At 44.0% G+C, this 24,876-nt stretch overlaps 10 protein-coding genes across 10 annotated transcripts; 5 read left to right on the top strand and 5 right to left on the bottom strand.

The window, feature by feature from the left end:
* Positions 1-83: 83 nt before the first annotated feature.
* On the bottom strand, positions 84-1,051 carry VTP01DRAFT_455 (uncharacterized protein; the record flags this gene model as incomplete). The annotated part of the gene is made up of 5 exons (XM_069383243.1): positions 84-288; positions 351-502; positions 558-646; positions 705-771; positions 830-1,051. 5 exons carry the CDS (start codon positions 1,049-1,051, stop codon positions 84-86), a joined length of 735 nt encoding a protein of 244 aa, XP_069244875.1.
* A 251-nt stretch (positions 1,052-1,302) lies between these two features.
* Positions 1,303-2,196, bottom strand: VTP01DRAFT_454 (uncharacterized protein; the record flags this gene model as incomplete). The annotated part of the gene is made up of 4 exons (XM_069383232.1): positions 1,303-1,622; positions 1,682-2,000; positions 2,061-2,085; positions 2,153-2,196. 4 exons carry the CDS (start codon positions 2,194-2,196, stop codon positions 1,303-1,305), a joined length of 708 nt encoding a protein of 235 aa, XP_069244874.1.
* Positions 2,197-2,323: 127 nt separating this feature from the next.
* Positions 2,324-3,005, top strand: VTP01DRAFT_453 (uncharacterized protein; the record flags this gene model as incomplete). Its single annotated transcript, XM_069383221.1, has 4 exons — positions 2,324-2,351; positions 2,404-2,642; positions 2,694-2,904; positions 2,962-3,005. The coding sequence occupies 4 exons, from the start codon at positions 2,324-2,326 to the stop codon at positions 3,003-3,005; spliced, it is 522 nt and encodes a 173-aa protein (XP_069244873.1).
* A 197-nt stretch (positions 3,006-3,202) lies between these two features.
* VTP01DRAFT_452 (uncharacterized protein) lies at positions 3,203-4,789 on the top strand (the record flags this gene model as incomplete). Its single annotated transcript, XM_069383210.1, has 7 exons — positions 3,203-3,327; positions 3,387-3,669; positions 3,731-3,963; positions 4,021-4,132; positions 4,187-4,421; positions 4,478-4,542; positions 4,604-4,789. 7 exons carry the CDS (start codon positions 3,203-3,205, stop codon positions 4,787-4,789), a joined length of 1,239 nt encoding a protein of 412 aa, XP_069244872.1.
* A 376-nt stretch (positions 4,790-5,165) lies between these two features.
* On the top strand, positions 5,166-7,609 carry VTP01DRAFT_451 (uncharacterized protein; the record flags this gene model as incomplete). Its single annotated transcript, XM_069383199.1, has 8 exons — positions 5,166-5,219; positions 5,282-5,924; positions 5,990-6,096; positions 6,153-6,515; positions 6,570-6,776; positions 6,836-7,031; positions 7,086-7,297; positions 7,358-7,609. 8 exons carry the CDS (start codon positions 5,166-5,168, stop codon positions 7,607-7,609), a joined length of 2,034 nt encoding a protein of 677 aa, XP_069244871.1.
* Positions 7,610-7,791: 182 nt separating this feature from the next.
* VTP01DRAFT_450 (uncharacterized protein) lies at positions 7,792-9,263 on the bottom strand (the record flags this gene model as incomplete). The annotated part of the gene is made up of 2 exons (XM_069383188.1): positions 7,792-8,470; positions 8,527-9,263. The coding sequence occupies 2 exons, from the start codon at positions 9,261-9,263 to the stop codon at positions 7,792-7,794; spliced, it is 1,416 nt and encodes a 471-aa protein (XP_069244870.1).
* Positions 9,264-10,749: 1,486 nt separating this feature from the next.
* Positions 10,750-11,577, bottom strand: VTP01DRAFT_449 (uncharacterized protein; the record flags this gene model as incomplete). The annotated part of the gene is made up of 2 exons (XM_069383176.1): positions 10,750-11,019; positions 11,080-11,577. 2 exons carry the CDS (start codon positions 11,575-11,577, stop codon positions 10,750-10,752), a joined length of 768 nt encoding a protein of 255 aa, XP_069244869.1.
* Positions 11,578-12,731: 1,154 nt separating this feature from the next.
* Positions 12,732-14,685, top strand: VTP01DRAFT_448 (uncharacterized protein; the record flags this gene model as incomplete). The annotated part of the gene is made up of 7 exons (XM_069383165.1): positions 12,732-13,240; positions 13,306-13,409; positions 13,465-13,535; positions 13,592-13,848; positions 13,910-14,042; positions 14,104-14,245; positions 14,300-14,685. The coding sequence occupies 7 exons, from the start codon at positions 12,732-12,734 to the stop codon at positions 14,683-14,685; spliced, it is 1,602 nt and encodes a 533-aa protein (XP_069244868.1).
* A 211-nt stretch (positions 14,686-14,896) lies between these two features.
* VTP01DRAFT_447 (uncharacterized protein) lies at positions 14,897-17,799 on the bottom strand (the record flags this gene model as incomplete). Its single annotated transcript, XM_069383154.1, has 9 exons — positions 14,897-15,079; positions 15,132-15,240; positions 15,300-16,139; positions 16,205-16,360; positions 16,415-16,514; positions 16,574-16,910; positions 16,972-17,026; positions 17,080-17,164; positions 17,217-17,799. The coding sequence occupies 9 exons, from the start codon at positions 17,797-17,799 to the stop codon at positions 14,897-14,899; spliced, it is 2,448 nt and encodes an 815-aa protein (XP_069244867.1).
* Positions 17,800-18,413: 614 nt separating this feature from the next.
* On the top strand, positions 18,414-24,531 carry VTP01DRAFT_446 (uncharacterized protein; the record flags this gene model as incomplete). Its single annotated transcript, XM_069383143.1, has 9 exons — positions 18,414-18,615; positions 18,678-18,758; positions 18,816-19,193; positions 19,254-19,333; positions 19,389-19,568; positions 19,623-19,779; positions 19,836-22,981; positions 23,054-24,298; positions 24,352-24,531. The coding sequence occupies 9 exons, from the start codon at positions 18,414-18,416 to the stop codon at positions 24,529-24,531; spliced, it is 5,649 nt and encodes a 1,882-aa protein (XP_069244866.1).
* Between the last annotated feature and the right edge of the window lie 345 nt (positions 24,532-24,876).

The raw sequence follows: 24,876 nt of genomic DNA, 5'->3' as shown, positions 1-24,876 counted from the left end.
AGGCGTAAAGATCTCTCAAGAGATGCAAAGCTGGGAAGTCGGAATGTGTTGTATCTTCATAGGAAAGGAATCGATTTTCTTCTTTACTGTATTGCATCAACTGCTGCAATAATTCTTTCGTGCAAATCATGCTCTGTCTCTTCTTTTGATGCATCCATCATTAGGGTATCCTCGTCAGCGTTCTTATCTAGTGCCATTTCTACGACCATTTTTGACTCCTCGTTTTGTAACGGTTGGGTAATTTCGTGTCCAAATGTTTGCAGCATGGTCAGGGTCTCGGCGCACTTCCTACGATAAAGTAATACAAGTTTAAAAGTGGATCCAAAGTGAACGGTATATACATTTGTTACCTTCGTATTTCTGCAGTTTTTTCCTTCTTCTTTTCCAACTGGTTCTCCATTAACAGTCGTAGAGTCTCCCTAGCTTGGTGAGGGCGATATTCATTCAAAATGTGATGCATATTAATGAAGATCGTGCTTATATTTTCTATCCGTTGGCCATACTGTCACGCCATATTAGTGCAGTACACGATTTCACTCATATCAATATACTTGTACCTGTTCTGGATCCTTAACCAAAACATCTAATAAATCCAGGAATTGTACGATAAGTGTTCGATTTAGTTTTTTCAATTCCTTTATACGATCTATACAAATGATTCAGTGCAATGATTTCAGAAACGCACAGCACACAACCATCCGTACCTATAGGTCCTGAAGGAAACAGTTGTTTTACACCGAGATCTTCAAGAGTCTGTAGCTGCTCAATAACCTAATCGCGCGTCTGTTACGATATTTGTTGCAGTTTCTCTGTAATATGTAGTGCACACCTGCCAGCGTTGATCAAAGACCGTGTAAGCGTCAGTTGGAGGAGCAGGTGGTTCGAGTGATTGGATGGTGTAATCAGGAAATGGCGGCTGGCTCAGAGGTGTGGTTGGGTACACTCCAGTCTTCCTTGCTTCTTGTAACTTTTCCCAGTTCTCAGCAGTATACCGTTTGTAGAGATAAGGTGGCTCGGGCCATGCGCTGCCAGACGCTTGTTGATCGTTCATTTGACGCAGTATTTTGGTCGGAAGAAGTCGTACCGCATAAGTTAGACGCTTCCCAAGAAATAAATTCCAGTTGAAAGGCGCGGATCGGCAAAGTGAATGCATACGTTCATAGTATAATTACAATACCCAAGTTACGCGCACATGTACATATAAATAAGGGACGTATTGATACCCTCTCTGCCAAAATTTGGATAATTTCCCTTTATATATCACGCTTTTTAAGTACTGTACAGGAACTGCTATAAGAATAACTAATCATAGTGACGGTCACTACGGCCGTAATAATCGTCATGAGTATGGGAATCATTATGTTCATCTACTCCTCCTCTCTCTCTTTCTCGTTCTTTTTCTCTCTCCCGTTCTTCTTCACGGCGTCGCCGTTCCTCACGCCTCTTCTCTCGAATAGATAGTCGTTGAGCGTCCATCAACTCGTTTCTCAAGCTTCTCGTGGGGTGTCGCAGATGCATAAAGTTGCAGAAACCACCTCTGTTACACTCTGCAATTTCATGCTGTCGGCAGCAGGCTTCCCTGAAGTCCGTCACCGGTGATAGTTCGGCATACAGCGGTCGACCTAAGGATAATCCGTAATTTAAATACAAGCACTGTTATGACTATCGTCCTGAAACTCACCAGCATAGAACCTCCTATTCAGATTCTCCACAGCTTTTCCAGCGTCTTCTTCGTATTTGAATTGGCAATACACGTTGCCCACAAGATGGTCACCGATATTGTCGCAAACACACATTTCTTCAACTTCTCCAAACTGCGCAAGTTCCATAAAGACATCTTCATAGAATAGATCAAAATCCTTCTGTAATTCCTCTGGCGTCATTGTACAGGTAGGTTCGTGGCCGGGATTGCGGTACATATTTGCAATCAGGATAGTTTGAGAAAACGTTGGCTTGACATGTTTACGTGAGCATCGCTCACCGTGTCGGCAGGCGCCTATCTATACACGATCGTTAGCAAAGATTGACCCTATTTGTCAAGCATTACGGTCCAAGCTTACCTTGAAGTAAAAGGAGCAATTGACTCTGAAGACGAAAATAAATGTTAATCGCATTGAGCACTCACCATTTATACCAGTTCCAAAGTACTTACTTGTCTTTTTCAGTACCATAAATACTAGCAAGGTATTCAGCCATTGTAGAGAGGAATAAAAAGATTCAAGTCAAACCAAGGACAGGACGCCACTTATCAAATGAAAATGTTCGGCTGAGTATGAATGGTGTACTCAACACTTTCTGCAAAGAACAGGCTGTTCTGCGCACAATGCTTAAATTCAAGAAACACGACAAAGGTACTGGTGCATCTTATGAAATGCTGTTCTAGACACTGACTGTGATATATAGAACAGGAGTCTCCTGAGAGAAGGTCTTCGAGAAGAGAAGACGATGAAAAAAGATCCAGCCGACGCCGTGATCGTTCTCGATCCCGCTCTCGGTCTCCACGTCGGCGCGAAGGATCGCCATACAGCGCCGAGCGAAGAAGAAGAGGCTCGAGATCACGATCTCCAGGCAGACGAGAGAGACGACGATCCCGAAGCCGATCGCCGTCGCGCAGGGAAAAGAGCAAACCTTCTAGCGAAAAGGTAAGACATTGCAGTGGACTAGTACTACAATGCTAACGTGGAAGTTCGTAGCCAAAGAAACCAAAACCGACACCTCAATATAATCTTATTGAACTGGAAGTAAACGACCGTTTGGGCAAGAAAGTGCGTGTAAAATGCAGTCCAAAGGACACAGTTGGCGATTTTAAGAAACTCGTTGCTGCACAAATCGGTACAGATCCTCACAAGATCGTATTGAAGAAATGGTACAAAGAATACAAGGATCACATCACTTTGGAAGACTGTAAGTTGATACTCCGTTATACGTCATGATACGAAACCTAATTTCGTTACTATGCAGATGAACTGAACAACGGCATGAACTTGGAATTATATTACCGCTAGCGTGTGGGTGGATGGATTAGACTTTGCAAGCAAACCATTCGATTCAAGAGTGCTATTAATATATTCATAAAAAAGCGACAATTGTGTCTTTTTAAGGCCACGTGCATCTTTAGTGCAAACTTCACAGGTCGATCTGAATGTCACATTTCGCGAGAATGCAAAGCCGACACCCTTTTTTATTTTTATTTTTTTCTTTGATGCCAACCTCATATGCACGACGCAGCCAACGCAAGGATAAAGGTGCCAGTACGGTTACTGGACCTTCTTCTTGGGCTAGTGATTTGCACCAAGCAATAGACGATCTGAATGTTACTCGATCGAGGCAAATTCTCTTGATCAACGAGTTTGGTCGTTTCTCATGTTAATAGTGCGATCATGTAGTGTTCGAGAGGAAGCATTAGCAACTATTGTCACAACCTTAAGCCGACACTATGCAGCTTCTGAATTGAGTCAGCGGCACGAGGAGTTACTGCTACTTCTTCGTCGCTCACTTAGTAAAGGAGCCACAGCTCGCGAGTCCTCTTTGGCAGCGCATGCCATTTCATTATCATTTATCAACCAAGGTGACCTTGAACTTACAGATGGAGAAGAATTATACCAGCGTGTATTACCAGCGTTGAAGAGCACGGTCGAAAACACATCAGATACTGATGTTAAATGCAAAGTAAACGAAAGATGTAAGATAATTTGCTCTACGTGCAGTTATATTTATTTGAGGAATTTAGTCTCTGTATGCACTCGGAGTGATGACCTCAATTGCTGCTTCGGATATCGATGCACAGCTTGTTCGAGACTACATCTATGAGTTGATTGAATCCGAAGGACAAGACATAGACTCTGATGAAGCAGACCAACATAATCTGACAAAAGCATGCCTACGAGCATATGGTGTCATATTTGTATCCTCTTTTTGCCAAGGTGTTATCGATCCTGATATCGTGAACGAGGAAACTGAAAAGCAAGTTTGTCTACAGACTCCTTTGGTGACGGTTTATTAATGCCATCTCTCTTGTAGAGTTATGCCAGTTCATGAGCTCCTTTTAGATTCGTCAGATCGAGGTGTACGGATAGCTGCTGCGCAGAATATTGGTGTTATATTTGAAACGCTGCGGATATGCAATGGAAAGGTAATTTGAGTCCAAATCATGAAGATAGCAGTTCTAATCTCTTATTGCAAGCAGCCAATCGATGAGAACGAAGAAGAAGATAATACAACGGCGAGTATTCCAGAATACGATAATATGGACGGTCTGGTCCATACATTATCAGAATTATCGCTAGAAACCAATAATGTTGGTGATTATGAGGATGACGAAGATCCTGTCTTCCAAAACGTTTTGGAGACACTGGAAGAAGGGGTGCGACCAGTTAGAGAGATATCTATCAATGGCAACCTCGTACAGTTGAAAGGATGGGGTAAGTAGAACTTCAACACTTGCGTTTAAGCTGGATTAAAACTAAACCTTTCTTAGCCAAACTATTGCTGATGGAATGTTTTCGAGAAGTTATTGGTCACGATCTCCAACCTCATCTAAAGGTATTTTGATACTGTGAGTAGTGCGACCAGCTCAGCGTAGTTATATTAATCTGTTCAATAGGCAAACGAGAACTTTCGGCAGATTTTTGAATATTCAGCACCTTCTATTGAAGAAGAATCTGACGATGATGGACAGTCCATGGCTGGGCTCTCCAAAGCTGATAGAATGTTTCTTCATGGCGAAAACAGGAAGTTACGGACAAGAACGATCCGAAACGCAAGATTACGGAAAAATATCGAGGAATAAAGCAATTCAAATCATAATCTCCTAAAATTATCATATTCTTGCATTGTCACGAGAATGACAGTCTCTTTTAGTGCACAAACTGTCTGAAAAGCCAAGTCGCTTCTTTTCCCGTCGTGTGCATCATTATGCAATCGACTGTAGAAGAGTAGCAACGATATAAGTTGAGACTATTGGAAAAGAGAGAGTATCTACTGATAACGCTATCTGCTTTCTTATGGGAGCTTCTCAGGGATAGGATGCTGCCATGATTGTCTTTTTCAATTGTTGATGTTCACACTTGTCCGATTCAAGCGGTGATAACACTGGCTCTGGAGCAGGCCAATCAGAGGTGGCTGAATTGCAGATACCGCTTCTTTCACTTCATTCTTTTACGGCCATGAACCCTGGCGACGCAAGCAGTGGAGCGGCCAAAAATCCAAGGCCTCCAAAGGTATTATTCGGCTCATTCCTTCCTTTCAATTGCATATTGGGCTCATGACTCTCAAATATCAGGTCAAGAACAAGAATCCCGCGCCCGTGCAAATCACGGCTGAACAGATCCTTCGGGAAGCTCATGATCGCCGTCTCGAACCTGTTCATTCCATCCCGCGGCAAAAGATCAGTGATCTTGAAGAGCTTTCCGAATTTCGACAGCGCAAACGAAAAGAGTTTGAAGACAACATCCGTAAGAATCGGCTCAACATCAGCAACTGGCTCAAATATGCGTCCTGGGAAGAATCACAGCTGGAGTTTCAACGCGCGCGATCAGTTTATGAACGTGCTCTGGACGTCGAGTGGCGCAACCCGGCTATATGGTTGCGCTATGTAGAAATGGAGATGAAAAATCGAAACGTGAACCATGCACGCAACTTGCTCGACCGTGCAACGACGCTTTTACCACGTATGGACCAATTTTGGTATAAATACACATACATGGAAGAGACGTTGGGCGATGTTCCTCGAGCACGAAATGTTTTTGAACGCTGGATGAAATGGGAGCCGGGAGAAGCAGCGTGGCAAGCGTATATTCGCATGGAGCTTCGATATAAAGAGCACGAACGCGCGCATGCAATCTACGAACGATTTGTGAGCATTCACCCAGAACCTAAGAACTGGATAAAGTGGGCAAAATTTGAAGAGGAATACAACAATATCGGTAAGAGATAAATCCAGATATCACCGATACGATGCATGAGTACTTAGAAGAAATCATTTCTTTAGACAAGTGCAGAGAAATTTACACAGAAGCTATTCAATACCTTGGAGATGAAAAGTTGGACCAGAAAGTCTTAGTAGCCTTTGCTAAATTTGAAATTAAGATGAAAGAGGTGAGACTAGCTATATTGTGTTAAACGAAGTTTATGCTCAACCAGCCATTGTGTAGTATGAGCGCGCTCGTGTGATCTTCAAGTATGGTTTGGAGCGCTTACCAAAATCGAAATCCCAGTCGCTTTACAATCAATATACAAATTTTGAAAAGCAATATGGTGACAAGGAAGGCATCGAAGATGTCGTTGTCGGCAAACGCCGTGTACAATATGAAGAAGAGATTGAAGCGAATCCAAAGAATTACGATGTTTGGTTCGACTATGCAAAATTAGAAGAATCAGCTGGTGACCCGACACGAGTAAGAGAAGTGTATGAACGAGCTATTGCACAGGTGCCGCCCGCAAATGAAAAGCGATATTGGCGACGATATATTTATCTCTGGATTTACTACGCATTATACGAAGAATTGGAAAACGAGGTAATACGAGGACCTAAGGTGCTACATAATCAGGTTTACTTACGTATTCTTTAGGATATTGAACGAACACGGGAGATATATACTGAATGCCTCAAACTCATACCTCACAAGCAATTCACGTTTGCAAAGATATGGTTACTCGCTGCGAAATTTGAGATAAGACAAATGAATCTGCAAGGAGCACGAAAATTGCTCGGTCGTGCAATTGGACAATGTCCAAAGAACAAGCTATTCAAAGGATACATTGAACTGGAGATGCAGGTTGGTAAATGGGATTGGAAAATAGGGTATAAGAACTATTGATTGACGAGCTGTTTCAGCTCAGAGAATTTGATAGATGCAGAACATTGTATACGAAATTCTTAGAATATGACCCAGCAAGCTGTGCAGCATGGATTAAATTTGCTGACCTTGAGAAACTGCTTGGAGAGACGGAACGTTGCCGTGCTATCTTTGAGCTCGGCATCAATCAACCAGCTCTTGATATGCCCGAATTACTGTGGAAAGCATATATTGGTGAGTGTATGATACTCTATAGTTTATTGCGGCGCTTATTAATATCGAGTATAGACTTCGAAATCGGTGAAGAAGAATATGAAAAGACCCGTGAGCTATACCTTCGACTTTTGGAACGTACAGAACACGTTAAAGTATACATCAGTTTCGCGCAATTCGAATTATCTGTACCGTATAAGGATGGCAGCACTGAAGGTGTTGATCGTGCTCGAAAGATCTTTGAAGATGCTTACGATAACATGAAGAAGAAAGAACTCAAAGAAGAGGTAAAATAGGCTAGATCAAATGCTTTTACTTTTTGCTTACATGAATCATCACCACTATAGCGAGTATTGTTACTGGAATCATGGAAAGACTTTGAAGAAAACTATGGTACGGATGAAACTCAGGAAACCGTCAAAAGCAAGATGCCCAAGGTCGTCAAAAAGAGAAGAAAAGCTGCAGATTCTACCGAAGACAATGTCATTTGGGAAGAATACTACGACTACATATTCCCTGATGACCAGGTCCAGAACCGCAACCTCAAATTCCTTGCCATGGCTCATGCATGGCAGCAGCAGGCAAAACAAAGTCAATAAATTTCCTGCTCGTTTTTCTACTAAAAAAGGAAGCTTTCTTTTCAAAATGGCGAGTTTGATGCTGATGATCGTCAATATAAACGAATACGAAACATCTTTCTAACATTCATGCCATCGACGAAACAAAAGGGTATTTTATGTCATTTTAAAAGCTTTATTTAGATAGTTCAAAATGGACAAAGTTAAGCAGAGGTGAAGATAGCCGGAAGTCCATCTTTAAGGTTGAAAGTGACTGTTCCATCCGAGGACACCGTGGTGGTAATGTTACTGACAATATCCATGAGGCTTGCGCCGCTATCGAACTTGCCACTAACGCTGAAGCTGACTTGGTTTGTGGAACCTGATCCATAGTTATTGAGAACAACCAAAGCATCGCCGTGCTTGAAGGCGTAAGCATTGTCGCCAACATAAATATCCATGTAGACGGCCTTGTTGCTTTTCATGCGGACACTGTTGACTGTCTTGATAAATTGGTAGAGATCGCTGGATGTATCATAATTGGTGGTCCACAGCACTTCACGGTTAGCAGGATCCGCTCCTCCGCTGAAACCTTGCTCAGAACCATAATACACAATTGGGATGCCTTCACCTAGCAGTACGTATGTGAGAGCGTTCTTGAAGAGAGCCTTGTCGCTTTGACTGTTCAAGAAGCGCGGATTGTCATGGTTGTCTACAAACGTTGTAAGTACGCTGGTATCCTCAAACGCATTGCGATTTGATCCTAGCATTTCGCTGATGCGGCTGAATCCTTTGCTTTTGGATACAAAGACGTCGTTCAAAGCGTAATACATTGGGTAATTGATGAGAGATGGCAGGTACTTTTGATAAGGTCCAACGTAGGCCGGATCACCATTGAAGACCCTTTAGAATTAACACATTGGTCATCAATTTTGTATATAGATATATGTGACACTTACTCTCCAGTTGCGAATACGCCGGCAGCTTCTGCGTAGCCTGTCCAAAAGTCCTTGCGAATATGCTTGACAGTATCAATGCGGATGCCGTCAAAGCTATAGTTACCCACCCAGCCGGAGACGATGTCGTTGAGAATGGCCACGTTGTCAGAATTTTCAGTGTCAATATCAGGCAACTCGTCAGCAACCCAGCATTGCTCAATAGACGTCTGATCATTGTAATCTATGGTGCATTTAGGATGATATAAACTTGCATCGCCGAATGTGTAACCCGAGTAGCCATTGCTGGTGGGACCTGCATGATTGGCTACGACATCAAGCATAACATACATGTCACGTTCATGGGCAGCCTGGATGAGCGCTTTGAGCTGGGATTCATCACCAAAGTTGCTGTTTAGTTGGTAGAAATCTGTAGCCCAGTAGCCGTGGTAGCCTCCATCCGAGTTCTTGGGAATTGGCGATATCCAGATAGCATCAAAGCCCATACCGGAAATGTAGTCAAGATGCTTCGTAATGCCTTCGTAGGTACCACCACAGTAGTTGGATAAATTAGAGCAGTTGCTTGTTGAGTCATCGGCGCGGCCAAATCGATCTGTAAGCAGCTGATAAATGGCCTTGCTTTTCCAGTCATCCGAAGTTGCTCTTTTGCCATATCGCTGCTGTTGGGGCAAAGGGCTTGCAAGGCTTGTTGCGGCCGCGAAGAGTACAATTGCTGCCGAGAGAGAGATGCTGAATTTCATGATATGTTTACAGAGACGTTCTTGGTACTTGGTGAGCCTAGGTTCACGCAAAGTACGCGTCTTTTATAATGCGCTGAAGAGCCTTCAATTATCCAATGAATTTTAAGTTTGTAATTAATGTCGTACCTCTGCTGAAAATTTCTGCGGGATGATGCTGGAAGCATTCGTTGCCAAGGGCTGCAGAAACCACACGATCGTAGGACAATCCGCTCCAAAAAAGCGGTCGTTGCACCCAAAGCCAAAAAATCTCGAGACTTCCGCATTTTCCCAGATGGACATTACCAAAGCAGGACAGCGGACTATGTACAGTAACATGGAAATCATATGTATGCTGTGGGGTAAACGACAGCAGGACTACTTCTCCATAGCGTCAAGTCTTTTGAAATTGCATCTGCTTTGTACAACACGGTAAAGTGAAAACTCAAGTCTAAATAACACTGTGAATACGAGTTTCCAGCTAAGTTATCGATTGGAACCTGAAGATTAGCAATGAAAATTTGGTTCCACTTTCTAAATTTGCATACGGTGCATTAATGGTGACACTTAACAAATGAAGTCACCTGACATGCCTGGACTCGATATTCTTTGCGAGAAAATAACGGCGGCTCCCATTTTTACAAGGCATTCTTCAGCTTTTACAGAATTTTCACAAGCACACTTTATTCCATCAAGTAGCCTATAGCAGCGAGTATAGAGTATACATGTTTTAACAGTGGAAATCTGGGTATCCTTCCACGTTCCGGATAAAATCAGATCCTTTCCCAGGACCGGGTATTGACTTGCATGGCTGCCACTATCCTTCAAGATCCCGTCTACGGGAAAACGGGACTAATCATATGCAGAAACAAAAGGAAAAAAATTGAAATTTCTAATAGTCTGTTTACCTGGCGAACTCGCATGGATGCATATGGTTGCGATAAATCGCTGCTCCTATCAATTTTCCGTCGAATTCAGTACGATCGTTCTACACATGTGAAAATTATGAGAGGAAGCCGCGTAGACGCATCCAACAGTATAAGACAGTCAAGGCGGCAGGTATATGATTATGAAGACATGATATTGTAATCATCGTGGACAAGAGTAAGTCGTTGCTACTCAAAGTTCAAAATGGTTCGATGTGGAGTAACCAAATTAAATTTGCGCTTGGGTACTAGCACTTCCAGATATCTCTACAGCTTTGATTGTGTAAACGTCAAGACGAGTGCTACCTGTGAAATCAAGCTCTCACGATTGGTTCTAGATATGATTTTCTGTAAGAATAGTCGTGTTGCAACGTGCTCTAAGCGATATCTCACTCTGGAAAACCATGGATTGCAAAGCATTCTGTCTTTTACTCTCAGATATATTACTGGAGTGAAATTCTTGCTCCTTCGAATCTTGAATAAATCCTGTAAACTTGTTAGAAAATTGGACAAGACATGATGAATCGATGGAAGGTGATCCAGTCACTTTATTTTTTGAAAGACATTTTTTACGCCGGACGGATTTAATTGGGGAGGACGTTCTCTTGGAAGTACGTGCCGCCAACAATGTTACCGGGTTTGTAATAGCTGCAAGTATACAAGGGGCCGTTGAGACATTTGGTGACGCCGCAGCCGAGCTGAGTGGTACCCTTCCAGACCAATTGTGTAAAGTGGCCGGTGGCAGAAGAAAAACCAGGGTTCGAGTAATCGTATTCCTTGTATTCGTCGTACCAAGCTGTAATGGCATCAGTCCAGCTACCATAGCCCATGGCCAAGTTTTCACCGTAGGGTCCCTATGTGAAATAATATTATTAATACAGGAATTCAGTTACTGTGCAATTGGTTTTACTTACTTGACTGTGCTCAAAGACGCATCTATCGGACCACTTTTGAGCATATTCGGCCAACTTTGTGCTCCATTCGAGAGCTGGAGCCGAGTGCTTGGCACGGAACTCATTGTGGAGCTTCAAGACTTCGGCATCCTCGGAAGACAAGGATGAAGATCCAAAAGACTTCTTGGTGCTGGCACTGGTGCCAGCATGCTTAGCGCTGGTAGTAGTGGAAGGCACCTGTTGAGTTGCTTTCTTGGTAGCCGTAGGCTTCGCGTGGCTAGGTTTCTTGCGGTGCTTTTTGTGGTGATGATTGCGAGAGCCGCTACGTTCGCAGCGACGGTCGTAAGAAGCATGGGAGCCAGAACTGTAATGGTGGCCGTGACCAGGAAAAGTTGTAGTATTGACGCCATGGTGATAGCCGTTGCCAGGGAGAACGTCAGACTGCGAAGAGACCGGTGCAGCGGATGCAACAGAAGCAATCGCCAGGATTGCAACAGAAATGAAAGAAGTGGATACCATGATACAAGGAGTGGAAGTGGGGCCCTTTTGGAATGAAGAGATGAAGTTGATACTGCTGGCAACATTTTCTATCATCCTTTTATACGATAATGGATCCAAGACATCGTGAAGTTGGGTGTTACACAGTCATGTCTTGGAGCTTATTAAAGGGCAATCTGGCCAGTCAGAAAAAATGCGGATCAAAGTTTATACACGTTTGATGAGCATGAACAGTGGGTCGGTTATGCATTGAAGTAATGTTCTGTAATTCGTCAAACATTACACCACTGTAAAATTTGACGTCCTGTCGTTTGATCGGAGCGCGCATACTAGATGATGGGTACACAAGCCATTAACATTTATTGAGAGTTTATTATAACCATGGGAACATTGAGGAAATTTACATGATCTCGTGCATACTCTATGCGCTCCTTTGGCGTTGCATACGGTACCCAGACGAAGTTGGTCCAAAAATGGATAATTTCAAAGAACTTTTTCCAGGATCCTCATAAATGAATGACATGATCTCGCCTGAGGATCGAAGTCGATAACTTAACAATTGATCCATTATAGACCTTCACAGAAAGGATATACCATTATAGTTCTATAGCTGCAAGTTTGGATCGTATTTGGTCAATTGAAACCTCCAGTAGGCGTTGTAGCCACCTACTTTTTGAAAATCTAGTCAGAGACCCGGCAGTGCAAAACTTTCGCCGCTTGAACTTAACAATTGTGCTGGTGAGGCCTATACATTAGACGGATGGAAACCGGGGAATGTCAGCGCTACTTGGGCCAGCGCGAGTATCAGATTTTACAGAACTCGCTTGCTCCCTTTCGCCAATTGATTCTCCTTATATTCGATTCAGGAGGGCAATGACTGTATCGAACATTGCGCTGTACATCCTTATAGCCTTTAGCATATCTCCTTATCGAGAATCCAATAAGTTATAGACCATCATTTCCTTTCCATCTGTACCATACGTACCATCCAAAGAGTTTGACCACTCAATTAGTCTTTTGTATTTGTATGGAGTCCTTTACAATTCCTTCTCTTATCTCCAATTTTTGCATTCTATATCTTTATGCCCTGGGTATCTTCGCAACGATTTTCACGGTTTCACGCACCGCGTCTTGAGACCCTGTAGATCCCTCACCTTCGCTTCGCCTCTTCTTTGATGCGAATATTTCGTAAATCTTCGGCATTTTCAAAACTCGCAGATGAAGAGGAGCCACTGAGACTCTTGCACCATAACAACAGCGGCTCTGAACTTGGGATCGGAAAGTCTGAAGATCGGACCGATGAGGATGACACAGACGAAAAGTACAATGGAGGTGACGATAGACCTCGGCCTCGATGTGACAGATACCAGCGCATCGGTCAGCTGCCAGCAGGCTTCATGTCCATATCGGCTTTGGTTCGCGACTCTGGTCATCAGGAAAGAGTAGCGGCAGCAGCAACGACAGACGAAGCACACGAGCTCGATGAACACCCTAGTTACTCGCAGGCTGACGAGTTTCGGAACGACTTTAAACGCAGTCTCTATTTGCTTATGGAGCAACCATCAAGCAGCGCTGCTGCCTTTTGGACGAATGTGATTGTTTCCGTTCTTATTGTATCCAGCGCTGTCATGACAACCATAGAAACCATTCCTGCTTTTCGGTCAGCGGAGAGCAACCGAGTCTGGTATGCATCCAATCAAGACCTTAATAGAAACCGATATTCACTCTGCAACTTGGAACTGGAATCAGGTTTAATCTGGAATCGGCAATGGTGGCGCTGTTTAGTCTGGAATACTTGCTTCGAGTGTTCGCTCATTCAGACTCTCTTCAAATGCTTCTGCGGTTTTTCATATGTAAAGATGGAGCAATATTATTCTCGCACGTGCATTGGCTTATAGATCAATCTAGCTCCCTTGTCGATTATTGATTTCATCGCCATTATACCATTTTATATAGAGTTAATAGCCAGGCGAGATACGGTATGAAATATCTATCTTGCTCCATACTTCTTGGAGACTAATCTTTTGCTATGTAGACATACGAGTTTCGATTTACAATTCTTCGACTTTTTCGTCTCCTTCGACTGTTCAAGTCATACAAATATACCAATGCTATTATTATGACAATTGAGGTGATGGTTGTTGCTTTGCGACGGTCAAGTGACGCATTATCCGCCTTATTTGTCTTTTTGGTAACCTGTGTGGTGCTGCTGGCTACGTTGCTGTATTTTGCAGAACGTGGTGTGTGGGACGAGAATCTGGAGACATTTGTAGATCCAGATGGAAATCCAAGGTAAAGCCCAACGAGAGAAAGTAACATTTTGGACCATCTATTGACGATAATGTAAAATCAGCTCGTTTGACAGCATCCCTGCGGCCTTCTGGTTCGTTCTTGTGACTATCACTACAACTGGCTACGGCGACATGGTACCTGCGACATTTATTGGCAAGTTAGTTACATTCCCTGCTATGCTATTTGGCGTATTGGTAAGCAATGATGTAAAATAGACATTGCAGGGACTGTTATCAATTAACATATTCAAAACAGCTCATTGCACTTCCTTCCATTATCATCGGAAGGAACTTTACGGTTGTTTGGGAGGCTATGCGCAGACGGCAGTACTATAATCAATTGCTAGAGTCGCAGGGTATTATGCCAGACGAGTCACTGGCGTCAACTAGTCAGAATGGTGAGTATTATCATTAAAATACTTATAACATAAGAGTACTAAAGAAACACAAAGGGAATCGATATATGTACGAAGAGAACATAACATCGACTTTCCAGACTGGCACACAGGCTGGACAGCGAACAAGCACGGGCAACCCAATGTCTTCACCATCGGCCGATCCTCGAAGACGACCAAGTTATGATATACTACAAACTGGTGACGAAGCTATCCTCGACCAGTTGCAGACATTGATGGTGATGACTAGGCAGAATCAAGAAGCTATTCAACACATTCTCGGCATCCTAGCGAAACAAGGAAAATACGAAAAGCCCGCAGAAGGGTTGGAAATGGATCTCGGCCGACAGAATCATGAATATGAAAATCAAGGAGTTCCTACCTCGACAGCAAAGGGGAAAGAGGTTCCACGCAGAGGCAGATCACAGAGTAGAGGATCATAGACTCCCTTGTTTGCATGTAAATACGCAGATTAACTTGGCAAAAAGTAAGCGTATCGCATTATGGGTTGCCCATTTCTTTACATATACATATAGCGTATTGCTTGCCATGTAGAGTACATTCAAATAGATTATTGTATTTAAATATCAAGCGCTGTCAATAGCAGCGTTTTGCAATGGTTTAGCTATAGAGATAAAATCGTAATATATTCGGCTACACGGGACTACTGCAGCCAGACTCGGTGGGAGGCGGCGAATCTGGGGGACTTGCGGTATTCCTGTTGCTCAGAAGGGACATGCGTTTCCTACCTTGCGTACTCCGTCCTTTTTCTGGCTTGGATACCGAAGCAGATTCCACTCCCAGGTCGTTTGCATGTGTAATTACCAAATTGAGGCGCTACAATTGCCGTCAGATGTCGAAAACCTGTAAAATAAGTGGGCTGACTTACGATAGCCAATCTATATTCAAACGGATAATTGGAAAAGCTTAGTGCTGATTCCCAAAGACTGCGTGCACGACTGAAGTCTTGCGTGCGCCAGCAAGTTACACCAGATTCCCTGTGTTCATGCTTGTCAGTTATTGCCCATAATTCAAGTAATAAGGAAAAAAGGATTACCAGTAAGAAAAAGGCACAACCCACTTCGTATGGATTCTACTCCTGTTATCCAATATCCAATTCAGGTGTATAATGGATTCATGAGAACGACCAAGAGCATTCAGAATGGAAGATTTCACAAGTAGCAATGTAGCTCGCTGGTCGTAATAATCCGGAGGCGGTGTGTCAGGTGCTATTTGGATCGTCCGAATCTCGTATTCTTGCTTTTCCCGCTGATAAATTTTATCCAGGGTAGCATCCACTAGCTCCAAGGCATTCGCTAGGCATTCGTCCGTCATGCTTGCAAGCAGGTTCCAGAGTAACAAAATTTCCAATGCTGGCAGGCTTAAATCGAGATCTTGATATCCACTCTGCTCAAAAAAGGCTACACGTTCCGATACAAACTGCTCCACTTGCGAGCCCCCGTTTACAAGCTTCGATGCCTCGACGAACGCTAATATCGCGTCACTTCTATCGCCCAGAATTTCCATACAGCAGCCGTAGAAATACTTGATCAACGCTGGCTTGGAGTGACTCGGTTCGAGCTTTGCGAGTTTGTCAGCTGCTCCCTTCCAGTCAAGTTGCATAGCTGAGTTAAACGCAATCTCATAGTCTGCCAATAGACCCATGGTGACTTCAGCCCAGTCCCCTTGACTGACTTCTTGTGTATACTTGAATGACTGTGATGAAAGTGGGATACTACGAGTCAAGCGAGATACTCTTCCTGCAAAGTACAAAAAGAATGCAGAGCTCGGGTATGTCTTTTGAGCCTCTAGTAAGCACTCGACGGCCGGTTGAACCAACTCTTGATCCAATATAAGAGGAGCGTGCGATGTTAAAATCACATAGTACGACAATAACCTATACAACATCATCAAAATTATTGTGAGCTAAATATTTTGCTTGAGCATTGTATCATATCATACATCATTGAAGCCAAAGGAGACCGTATCCGTTTGCCCTCCAAGCACAGCTTTAAAAGAGCAAACCCGAGATGTTTATCAGCGTTCCATCCAAATGCAGAGACAATTTTCAAAATCTTTGGAGGTAGCGATGACAGCAGTAGATGTACAGAACCGATGCTGTAATAGTTAAATCGTCAGTCAGGCTCATAAGTGTATATAAAAAGATCATACCCGAACTGAATAGCGGATACAGTGTCCTGATCTATATGCTTATGAAAATCTTGACCCATTCGCTTATATTCCTGCCACACAAGGCTATATGCGCTGTATGCTGAAAAATAAGAAAGTAGCATTAATGCAAGCACGGAGTGGCGCGATGTTTCCACGCACCTCTTCGTAGATTCAAACCGGTTTTTAAATAGCCAATCACAGTTTCCTGAGTAAGATGCACAATGGCCATCAAAAGTCCACATTCGGCTTTGATTACATGAGCACGCAGCGCACCATTTGGCATAAATTCGGGCTGGTTTTTGAGTTCCTCTTGGTTGAGCGGGCGTGTATTCGTTGGAAGTCGGGTTGTATTGGTTCCCATCAAATTCGTTATATAATGCGATACGGTATCTTTCAGTGGTTTTTTGGCAGACGCAGCATCTATTTGTGCGTGTGCGAACTGGTAGGTTTCTGTTAATGTAGAAATTGCCGCATCAGCATCTAGAGGATTCGAAGACTACAATGACCAACGGTTATATCACGAGATGGGAGGTCGCACTGCAAACAGATACACCTACAGTTATTGCCTTAATGAAAGCCATAGCGCCTAATCCTAGAGAATACAAAGGATCCCTTTGAAATCATCCAGTTAGAAGGATCATAAGTATTCGTTATTGCAAACTTACTCTCTGGCGTGCGCTTCAAAGATGCCCTTAGCAACCGAAAACTTGTTGTTGAACAATGCATTGATTCCTTCAATCATCTTCTCGTCTGCGAATCAATTTGAGCAACAACGGCCACGCCGACGAATTGTTTCGCTAACCTGCAGCTTCTTGCTCGCGTGGACTCAAAGTATTTGCCTTAACATCCTTGAAGTTGATGTTTGTTGGTATGAAGGTGTTTGTTCGTGAGTCCGACTCTTCCTCCAGCGCCTTGCGATACTTCGGATCAAAAGTCGGTGGTAATCCTGGGGTAGGTGGTGTCATATAATCCGCCATATTCTGATGATTCTTTGGGACATCAGGTAAAGGTTTATCTTCTGCATTTTCTGTTTGAAGAGGTGCTGGACGTTTTCGATCATCCGTTTGCGTTTGCGCGCTTGTTATCTCAGCTGACGAGTCCTCAACAGGAGCACTTGAGGCAGCACGCTCGATACCATTTTCCACAGTATCCGTATCGATCGATTCCATTGCTTTGTCACTTTGCCGCAACTCTTCCTTCGAGTTTTCTTGTTGGTCGAGGTCGAGGTCTGTTTTGACGGTCTCGGCACGCTCAGCTTCCTTGGCGTTGTCGCTAACTTTAGTTTCTTGGTCGTCCGCTTGACTAGGGTTATTATCATCAAGCGACACAGATTCCAGTGGCAAATCGTCTACTTGAGGGTCTTTTGTCGAGCAGTCTTCAGTCATGACGGAATGAAAGCGCGAGGAGCGAAAAGCAGAAAGCAAAGTTTGGTCCGAGACACTTGCCCCGCAATATAACACAAAGAGCCCATCAGCTGACTTGACTGACTCATGCAACGTTGGACAATAGGATCAAGGAATCATAGCTTGTCTGTGGATTTCCCCTCCCATCAAATTTATCATATCAAGTGTAACCGGTGGCATTTTCATCTAAATATCTTCGTCTGGATATCATAGCAATGCTATTGTCCTCATTTGCGCTGTCTGCAATATTGTGAAACATGCATCATCCAGAAAAAGACTTTCCTGCGGCGCATGAAAAGTGTTCTTTGCACACGGGTTGCACTACCAGGCAGCAGCTTGACAATTCAACAGAGTCTCGTTATTGAGGAATCTACAGCCGTCACGTCATCTGCTCAAAAGTAGGAAGCTGTTACTTCGGGAAAGCGTAAAAACGTGCCTATAACCTCATTTGTAGCTATTAGCACAAAGCTCTTGCTTTTTTGGTCGTCAACACTCGAGAAGGCTGCACTTGTCATCACCAAGGAACTTGAGTGGCAACAGCAAGAAAGAGCATACCGCGCATGTTTCAACCCATTCTTCAGTCTTAAACGAATCCTATGCTGCCCGGGAATACTCGTAATACAGCCACCAACGGCAAAGGCCAACAAGGCCGGCAGAAACGGAGCCACGTCCCATTTCCTCGAGGTGGCCGGCATTTCGGTGGCGACGCTATACCAGACAGCAACTACATAGCTCACCCTCCACCGGACATCAAGCAGAGTGCAACTGAGTCTCAGAAACATACGCAAACAAGCCAACGTAGGAATCTGCTCATATATTTGTGACAACATAAGACATTGCTAATCGTTGATGGCAAGTAGCTACGGACACGAGTTTGTTATCGGCGAACTTCCCGCATAAGGATAAAAGGAAGCATCTATTCCCTTGGTCAAAGAAGAAAAGTAGGTGCAATCAAATATCTATTTACTTGCATTACTGATCATTAATAGGTCGCACAGATCTAAATACGTTATCGCAGGGTCTGTCCAACACTGTAGGTGTCTCGACAGCTCATACAACACCCTACTCTGCTGCAGGCGGCAATAGAATGTTTGGGAACTCCTCTATGCCATCACTTGTTAGTCATCCACAAAAGCAACCACACGAATACGATTCGCGAGCTCAACACCCTCTCGATACGCAAGCCATGGATGATTATTTCCCGCACCATGTACCCGTTTCTCAAACATTTGTGCATGGAGTCTATGATGAGCGACGAAAACCGCCAATCTTGCAGTCACATAGGAAGGCGAAAGAACGTGAGAAATCAGATAGCAGCGTACTTACTACGGGCAGTCGGCACGATGACGTACATAGGCCCAAGGAAAGCATGGATCGTAAGTGAGAAAGCTTTTGCAATGAAAAATTGGATGTTTTTTGCTTACAGTCTGCCAAAGTTACGGTTGATCAGGACTTTGGAAGCATGGATGAGATTTTGAATCCTGAATATCGACATCTTGCAAATGGATATATACAGGTAATTGCAGAAACTGGAGAGGCGCAATTTCTTTAAATAACACTGGGTAAATTAGCCACGCACACCAGTGCAGGATATTGCTGAGCAATGGGCGCCACCTGATAGCTGGGGTGTACAACCTGCAGAAGGCTCAAATACTCCTGAGGTTCCTCCATCTATTATGGATGATGACCCTATGGATTACGATGAATATTCAGTGATGGAACCAGAAAAATACAATGGTCCCAAACGAAACGTAGGTTACACAAAGTTCTGCAATCTATGCATTGTTAATTCAGTCTCCTTCCAGTATTGCATACGCATTTTTCGATCCGATGGTACATTTGCAACTTTGCAACTTCCATTGACGACGACTGCAGGAGAAATCGTCCAAAAGCTTGCAAGCAAGTTCTTTATGCGGAAAGAAATTGGTCAATTATGCCTCAGGTTGAAACGCAGGAATCTCGGTGCGTAAAAGTTATGTGTTGAGACGCTTAAACACAGGAGTCTTACAAGCTTTTAGAACGAGTTTTACAGCCTTGGGAGAGGCCATTGCAGATTCAAAAAACCCTACTTGAGCACATGGGCTACACGGAGCAGGACAACATCGCCGATGTGGGACGAGAGGATAATTCATATTTGCTGCGATTTGTGTTTGGACTCGATACAGCACAAATGCTTCCAAAAGAGATTGAATATGGCAACAAGCAACATATTGATTTGCAGGCACGCAACCTTCCCACAGTACCCGTGTTTCTTTACGATCAAGCAGCGAGTATTATCTCGCTGGATTTATCGAAAAATTTGCACATGGACATACCCGTCGATTTCCTTCGCAATTGTCGACAATTGAAGCAACTATGGCTCGCAGATAATGAATACACTGCAATACCCCCATCTGTTCATCATGTCTCTGGACTTGAACATCTCAACATATCCGGAAATCGCCTGCGTGACTTGCAGCATGCTCGACTTGACGAGATACCTGGATTGAAAACAATGCGTGCATATAACAATCGACTGGAGAAACTCCCAAATTCATTCGCGATCTTTAAACAGATGACAATGCTTTCGATTGCCAACAACAATTTTACCTCGTTTCCTGACGTCATTTGTGAAATGGTTTCACTGACGCATCTGGATGTCAGCTTCAACAAGATCGATGCCTTTCCGGATGAAATTAGCAACCTTAAAAACCTTACCCGGCTTTTTGCAATTGCTAATCGATTTGCGGGTAGTTTACCACATAGCTTTGCACAGTTGGAAAACCTTCGTGAGCTGGATATTCGGCAAAACTCGATCAACGATCTCGATGTATTATGTCGCCTGCCTCGACTCGAAATCTTGTATGTCGGTTACAATGCTGTAAGCATTGTCGGTTGCGAATTTAAATCTCTGCGGCAGCTCAAAATGACCAAGAATCATCTAACGCAATTCAACCTGGGAGTTTGCCGCAGATCGTCTGAAGAACCGCCAGCAATCCACAGCAACGTTCCTGCATCTATATCCGTCCGCCCAGAAAGCAGTATGTTAACAGAACTCGATCTATCTAGCTGTATGCTGTCGTCGCTGCCAGATGATGTATTTTTGGGTGTTCCGAACCTTGAGGAGTTGATCTTAGACAGCAACACGCTTAATTCCATCCCTGCAAGCATCGGTACTTTACGGAAGCTGGTGCGATTATCGCTCCAAAACAACTTTTTGGATAGTCTTCCAAGCGAGATATCAAACTTAACCGAGCTCAAAATTCTGGATGCACAGAAAAATAACCTCAAAATGCTGCCCAACGAAATTTGGCTATGTCCATCATTGCAGACTCTCAATTGCTCTTCTAATCTCCTCGAGGCGTTTCCAAAACCTTGTGCTGCGCCGAATATCTCTCTTCATCTCCCAGGAGCCGCCTCTGACAGCGCTTTAGCGTCCGTTATGGGTGGCGTTGTGCCGGATAAAATGATACCAACGACTCTTGGTGGGCATGCTGGTCAAGGCATAGTACCTGGCAACCGTCCTTTGCCTGATGGAGACAGCACACATAGCAACCGGTCCATGGATGACTCTACAACAGTCAGCGGTAACAGCGGCCTGCAATCCCCACCTAATTTTAATCCGCCATCCTTTTTCGCCAGCCCAAGAAACCATCCTCCACCATTGTCTCTATCCTTGCGAAGACTTTTCCTTGGCGATAATAGATTAACCAACGAAATCTGGTCACCATTGATGCTGTTTCTGGAACTACGGACGCTAAACCTGTCTTTCAATGATCTCGACGAGATCCCGCCAGAACATCTCTGCCACCAACATCTTTATGAACTGTATCTATCCGGTAACCATTTGACTTCGTTGCCGGCGGATGATATCGAGAAGCTGAGCTACTTGCGTGTTCTGGCGGTAAATGGAAACAAGCTTCAGACACTTCCTGCTGAAATTGGCAAACTACGGAAGCTTCTGGTGCTGGATGTCGGCAACAATGTGCTCAAGTACAATATTTCCAACTGGCCGTATGATTGGAACTGGAACTGGAACTTGGGCTTAAAGTTCCTTAATCTATCGGGTAACAAGAGATTAGAGATCAAGAAGACGCACCCGGAGACCCATGCACCTGGGGAGAAGGATTTGGCAGACTTTAGCGCTTTGACCCGACTTCGTATGCTTGGCTTAATGGATGTTACGATCCTTGGTGTTTCTATACCCGAGGAATCTCCTGATCGGCGAGTACGTACATCTCCATCCGAGGTCAACAACATGGGATACGGCGTAGCCGACTGGATTGGCACAAACGAGCATTTAGCCACGTGGGATCTGGTTATGCCACGTTTTCGGAATAAGGACGACGAGTGTATTTTTGGTTTATTCGATGGATGCAAGAGCACACGATTTGGTAGCAAGCTGACAAAGTATTTGAATGATCACCTCACATACCATGTCATGAACGAACTTCGCAAGAACAAGCAAGACGACACTGTTGTAACCGCTCTCCGTCGAGCATTCCTTTCTTTAGAAAAGGGACTCGGTGTCAGCGTTAGCGAAGACATCGATACTGGTGCTTCCGCCGTCGTGTGCTACATAGCCGGTACTAAGCTGTATGTTGCCAATGTCGGTGATGCTATGGCAGTTATATCAAGAAACAATGGGCAAGCGTTCGAAATCACAAACAAACATATTGCTATCAATCCAAGCGAAATTTCTCGTATACGAGCTGCAGGCGGCTTCGTCTCTAATTCTGGCAAAGTCAACGGCGAACTAGTCGTCTCTCGAGGATTTGGATACTTTGACCTTGTACCCATTGTAAACGCCAATCCGTACATTGCAAGCATAGACTTGACAGAAAACGACGAATTTGTTATCATGGCATCCCGTGGTCTATGGGAAAGGATGAATTATCAAACTGCAGTGGACATTGCACGCACCGAAAAGGACGATTTCATGGCAGCTGCTCAGAAGCTGCGCGATTTTGCTATTACATACGGCGCAGAGAAAGACCTTATGGTGATGGTGATAGGAGTCGGTGACCTATTTGACAAACGTGATAAACGGTTCCGCTGGAGACCAGGAAGGGCGACTGCAACCGCGGAAGCAGGCATTCTATTAGATGATGTTTCTCTTGGAACAGGTGGCATGCTGGTGGGCAAGAACAAACGTCGTGTAAAAGAGGAAGCGCCTGGTGATTCGGTAAGTTGATTATCTTTGCGGAAATTGTCTAGGTGCTCTTAATAACTCATTCATATTCATTGATTGTACTAGACATTGGCACGCCTGGACAGGGAAGTGCCACCGCCAATTAATCAAGTCGTGCTAGTCTTTACGGATATCAAGAGCTCCACGATGCTGTGGGAAACTCAACCAGAAAATATGCGTTCTGCGATCAAGATTCACGATGCTGTTATGCGCCGAACTTTACGAAATGTGGGTGGATATGAAGTCAAAACCGAAGGCGACGCCTTTATGGTGTGTTTCCAAAACATTGTATCTGCTCTTTTGTGGTGCTTTACGGTGCAGCTTCAGCTCTTGGAAGCGGACTGGCCGGCAGGCATTCTAGCAACTGAGGAGGGACGCGAGATTGAAAAGGATGGAACTGTCATTTATCGAGGTCTTTCTGTCCGTATGGGTGTCCATTACGGTACTCCTGTTTTTGAACGCAATCCAATCACGAAGCGAATGGATTACTTTGGGCCAGTTGTGAACAAAGCAAGTCGTATCTGTAATGCGGCAGACGGTGGGCAAATTTGTGTCTCTTCAGATGTAGTGGCTGCACTACGCAATATACCTGGAATGTTGGACGATAGTGCGGCTGCAACAGATGAACTCAGTACTTCAGTCAGCACTTACCTGCTAAGCCGGGATATTCAGCAGCTCAAAAGCCTTGGTTTCCAGGTTGTCGAACTTGGAATGCGAAAACTGAAGGGACTAGAGACACCAGAGATGCTGAGTCTCGTATTTCCCAAAAAACTGGCCGGTCGTATGGAAATGGAAGAACGATTGCCGATATTGGACGAGCAGGCATCTGGTCTGATGAAATCTACTCCCGGTTCTCCACGCTTAACGACAGCCGATACATCCTTAGCCACCTCACCTAGAATGGGCCCTGACATGTCGCTTGAACCATCACGAGTACCAACACCTACTGAAGATATCGAAGTAGTGGAAACACCAGCAAATGAAAAACAGGAACCATTGGGTATGCAAGATGTTGGGCGATTAGAGCCTGCCAAGCCAGCGCAACATGCTATCGATCCTGCTCTTGTCAATTCCCTTTGTAGTTTAGCAATTCGCTTGGAAAGATTAACTACAGGCCATACAATGGCAAGATCGCCTGCTCAACAGGGTGTTCGTCTATCACCCCGTCAAGGATATACAGCGACTGTGTTTACAGACACTTCATCAAGCGAGTACGCGTCTATCGGTCAATTGATGGAGCATCATATTATGAACAATGCGTCAGACGAGGAATTAGTGATTCTAATGGAGAATTTTGTTACCCGCATCGAGGCAAGTGGATATGATTGCAATCGTAGTGAATGATATAATTGACTTTTGAGTAGAATGCCGCATCATCCCTCTATTTGAACAAGGTTGGACGTTTTGCTAACGTTTTGGAAAAGCTTGGTGAAGCTATTGAAGTGGATCCCATGCATATATTACGTGCATTGCAAATGTTTTCTGAAGTTGCTGGGCTGGCGGATATGCCTACTAGTTTGGCTGCTTCACCACATCGCTCTTAACGCAGATAACGACTCAAAAGTAACCTCTCTATTTCAGCCATTATCCTTGCATTCATCTCCTCATTTCTGTCATCCTTTTCTTCATCACATCCACATCTTCTATGCATACTTGCTTTTTTATTTTTGTTGCAATAATGATCAATACTCAGCGTGAACTTTCAAACTAAAGTGATGTAGTTTTTGACCCTCTATTCTTTCGAAATGAGTATGTAAACTTCGGGATGGGTGTCTGTATCAATCTTATTCCCTTTTGTATTTCTATCAATCCAGAGGATGTCTATATAGGGAAGGTCATCGGTTCCTTATTTGATCATGTCAATACATAACAGACTGTTGCTATTATAA

The sequence above is a fragment of the Rhizomucor pusillus genome, assembly GCF_041956525.1.
Source record: "Rhizomucor pusillus strain CBS 183.67 unplaced genomic scaffold VTP01scaffold_1, whole genome shotgun sequence".
Classification (NCBI taxonomy): Eukaryota; Fungi; Mucoromycota; class Mucoromycetes; order Mucorales; family Lichtheimiaceae; genus Rhizomucor; species Rhizomucor pusillus.
Note: the sequence above shows the minus strand (reverse complement) of the source record. Positions and strands in the feature narration are given on the sequence as shown.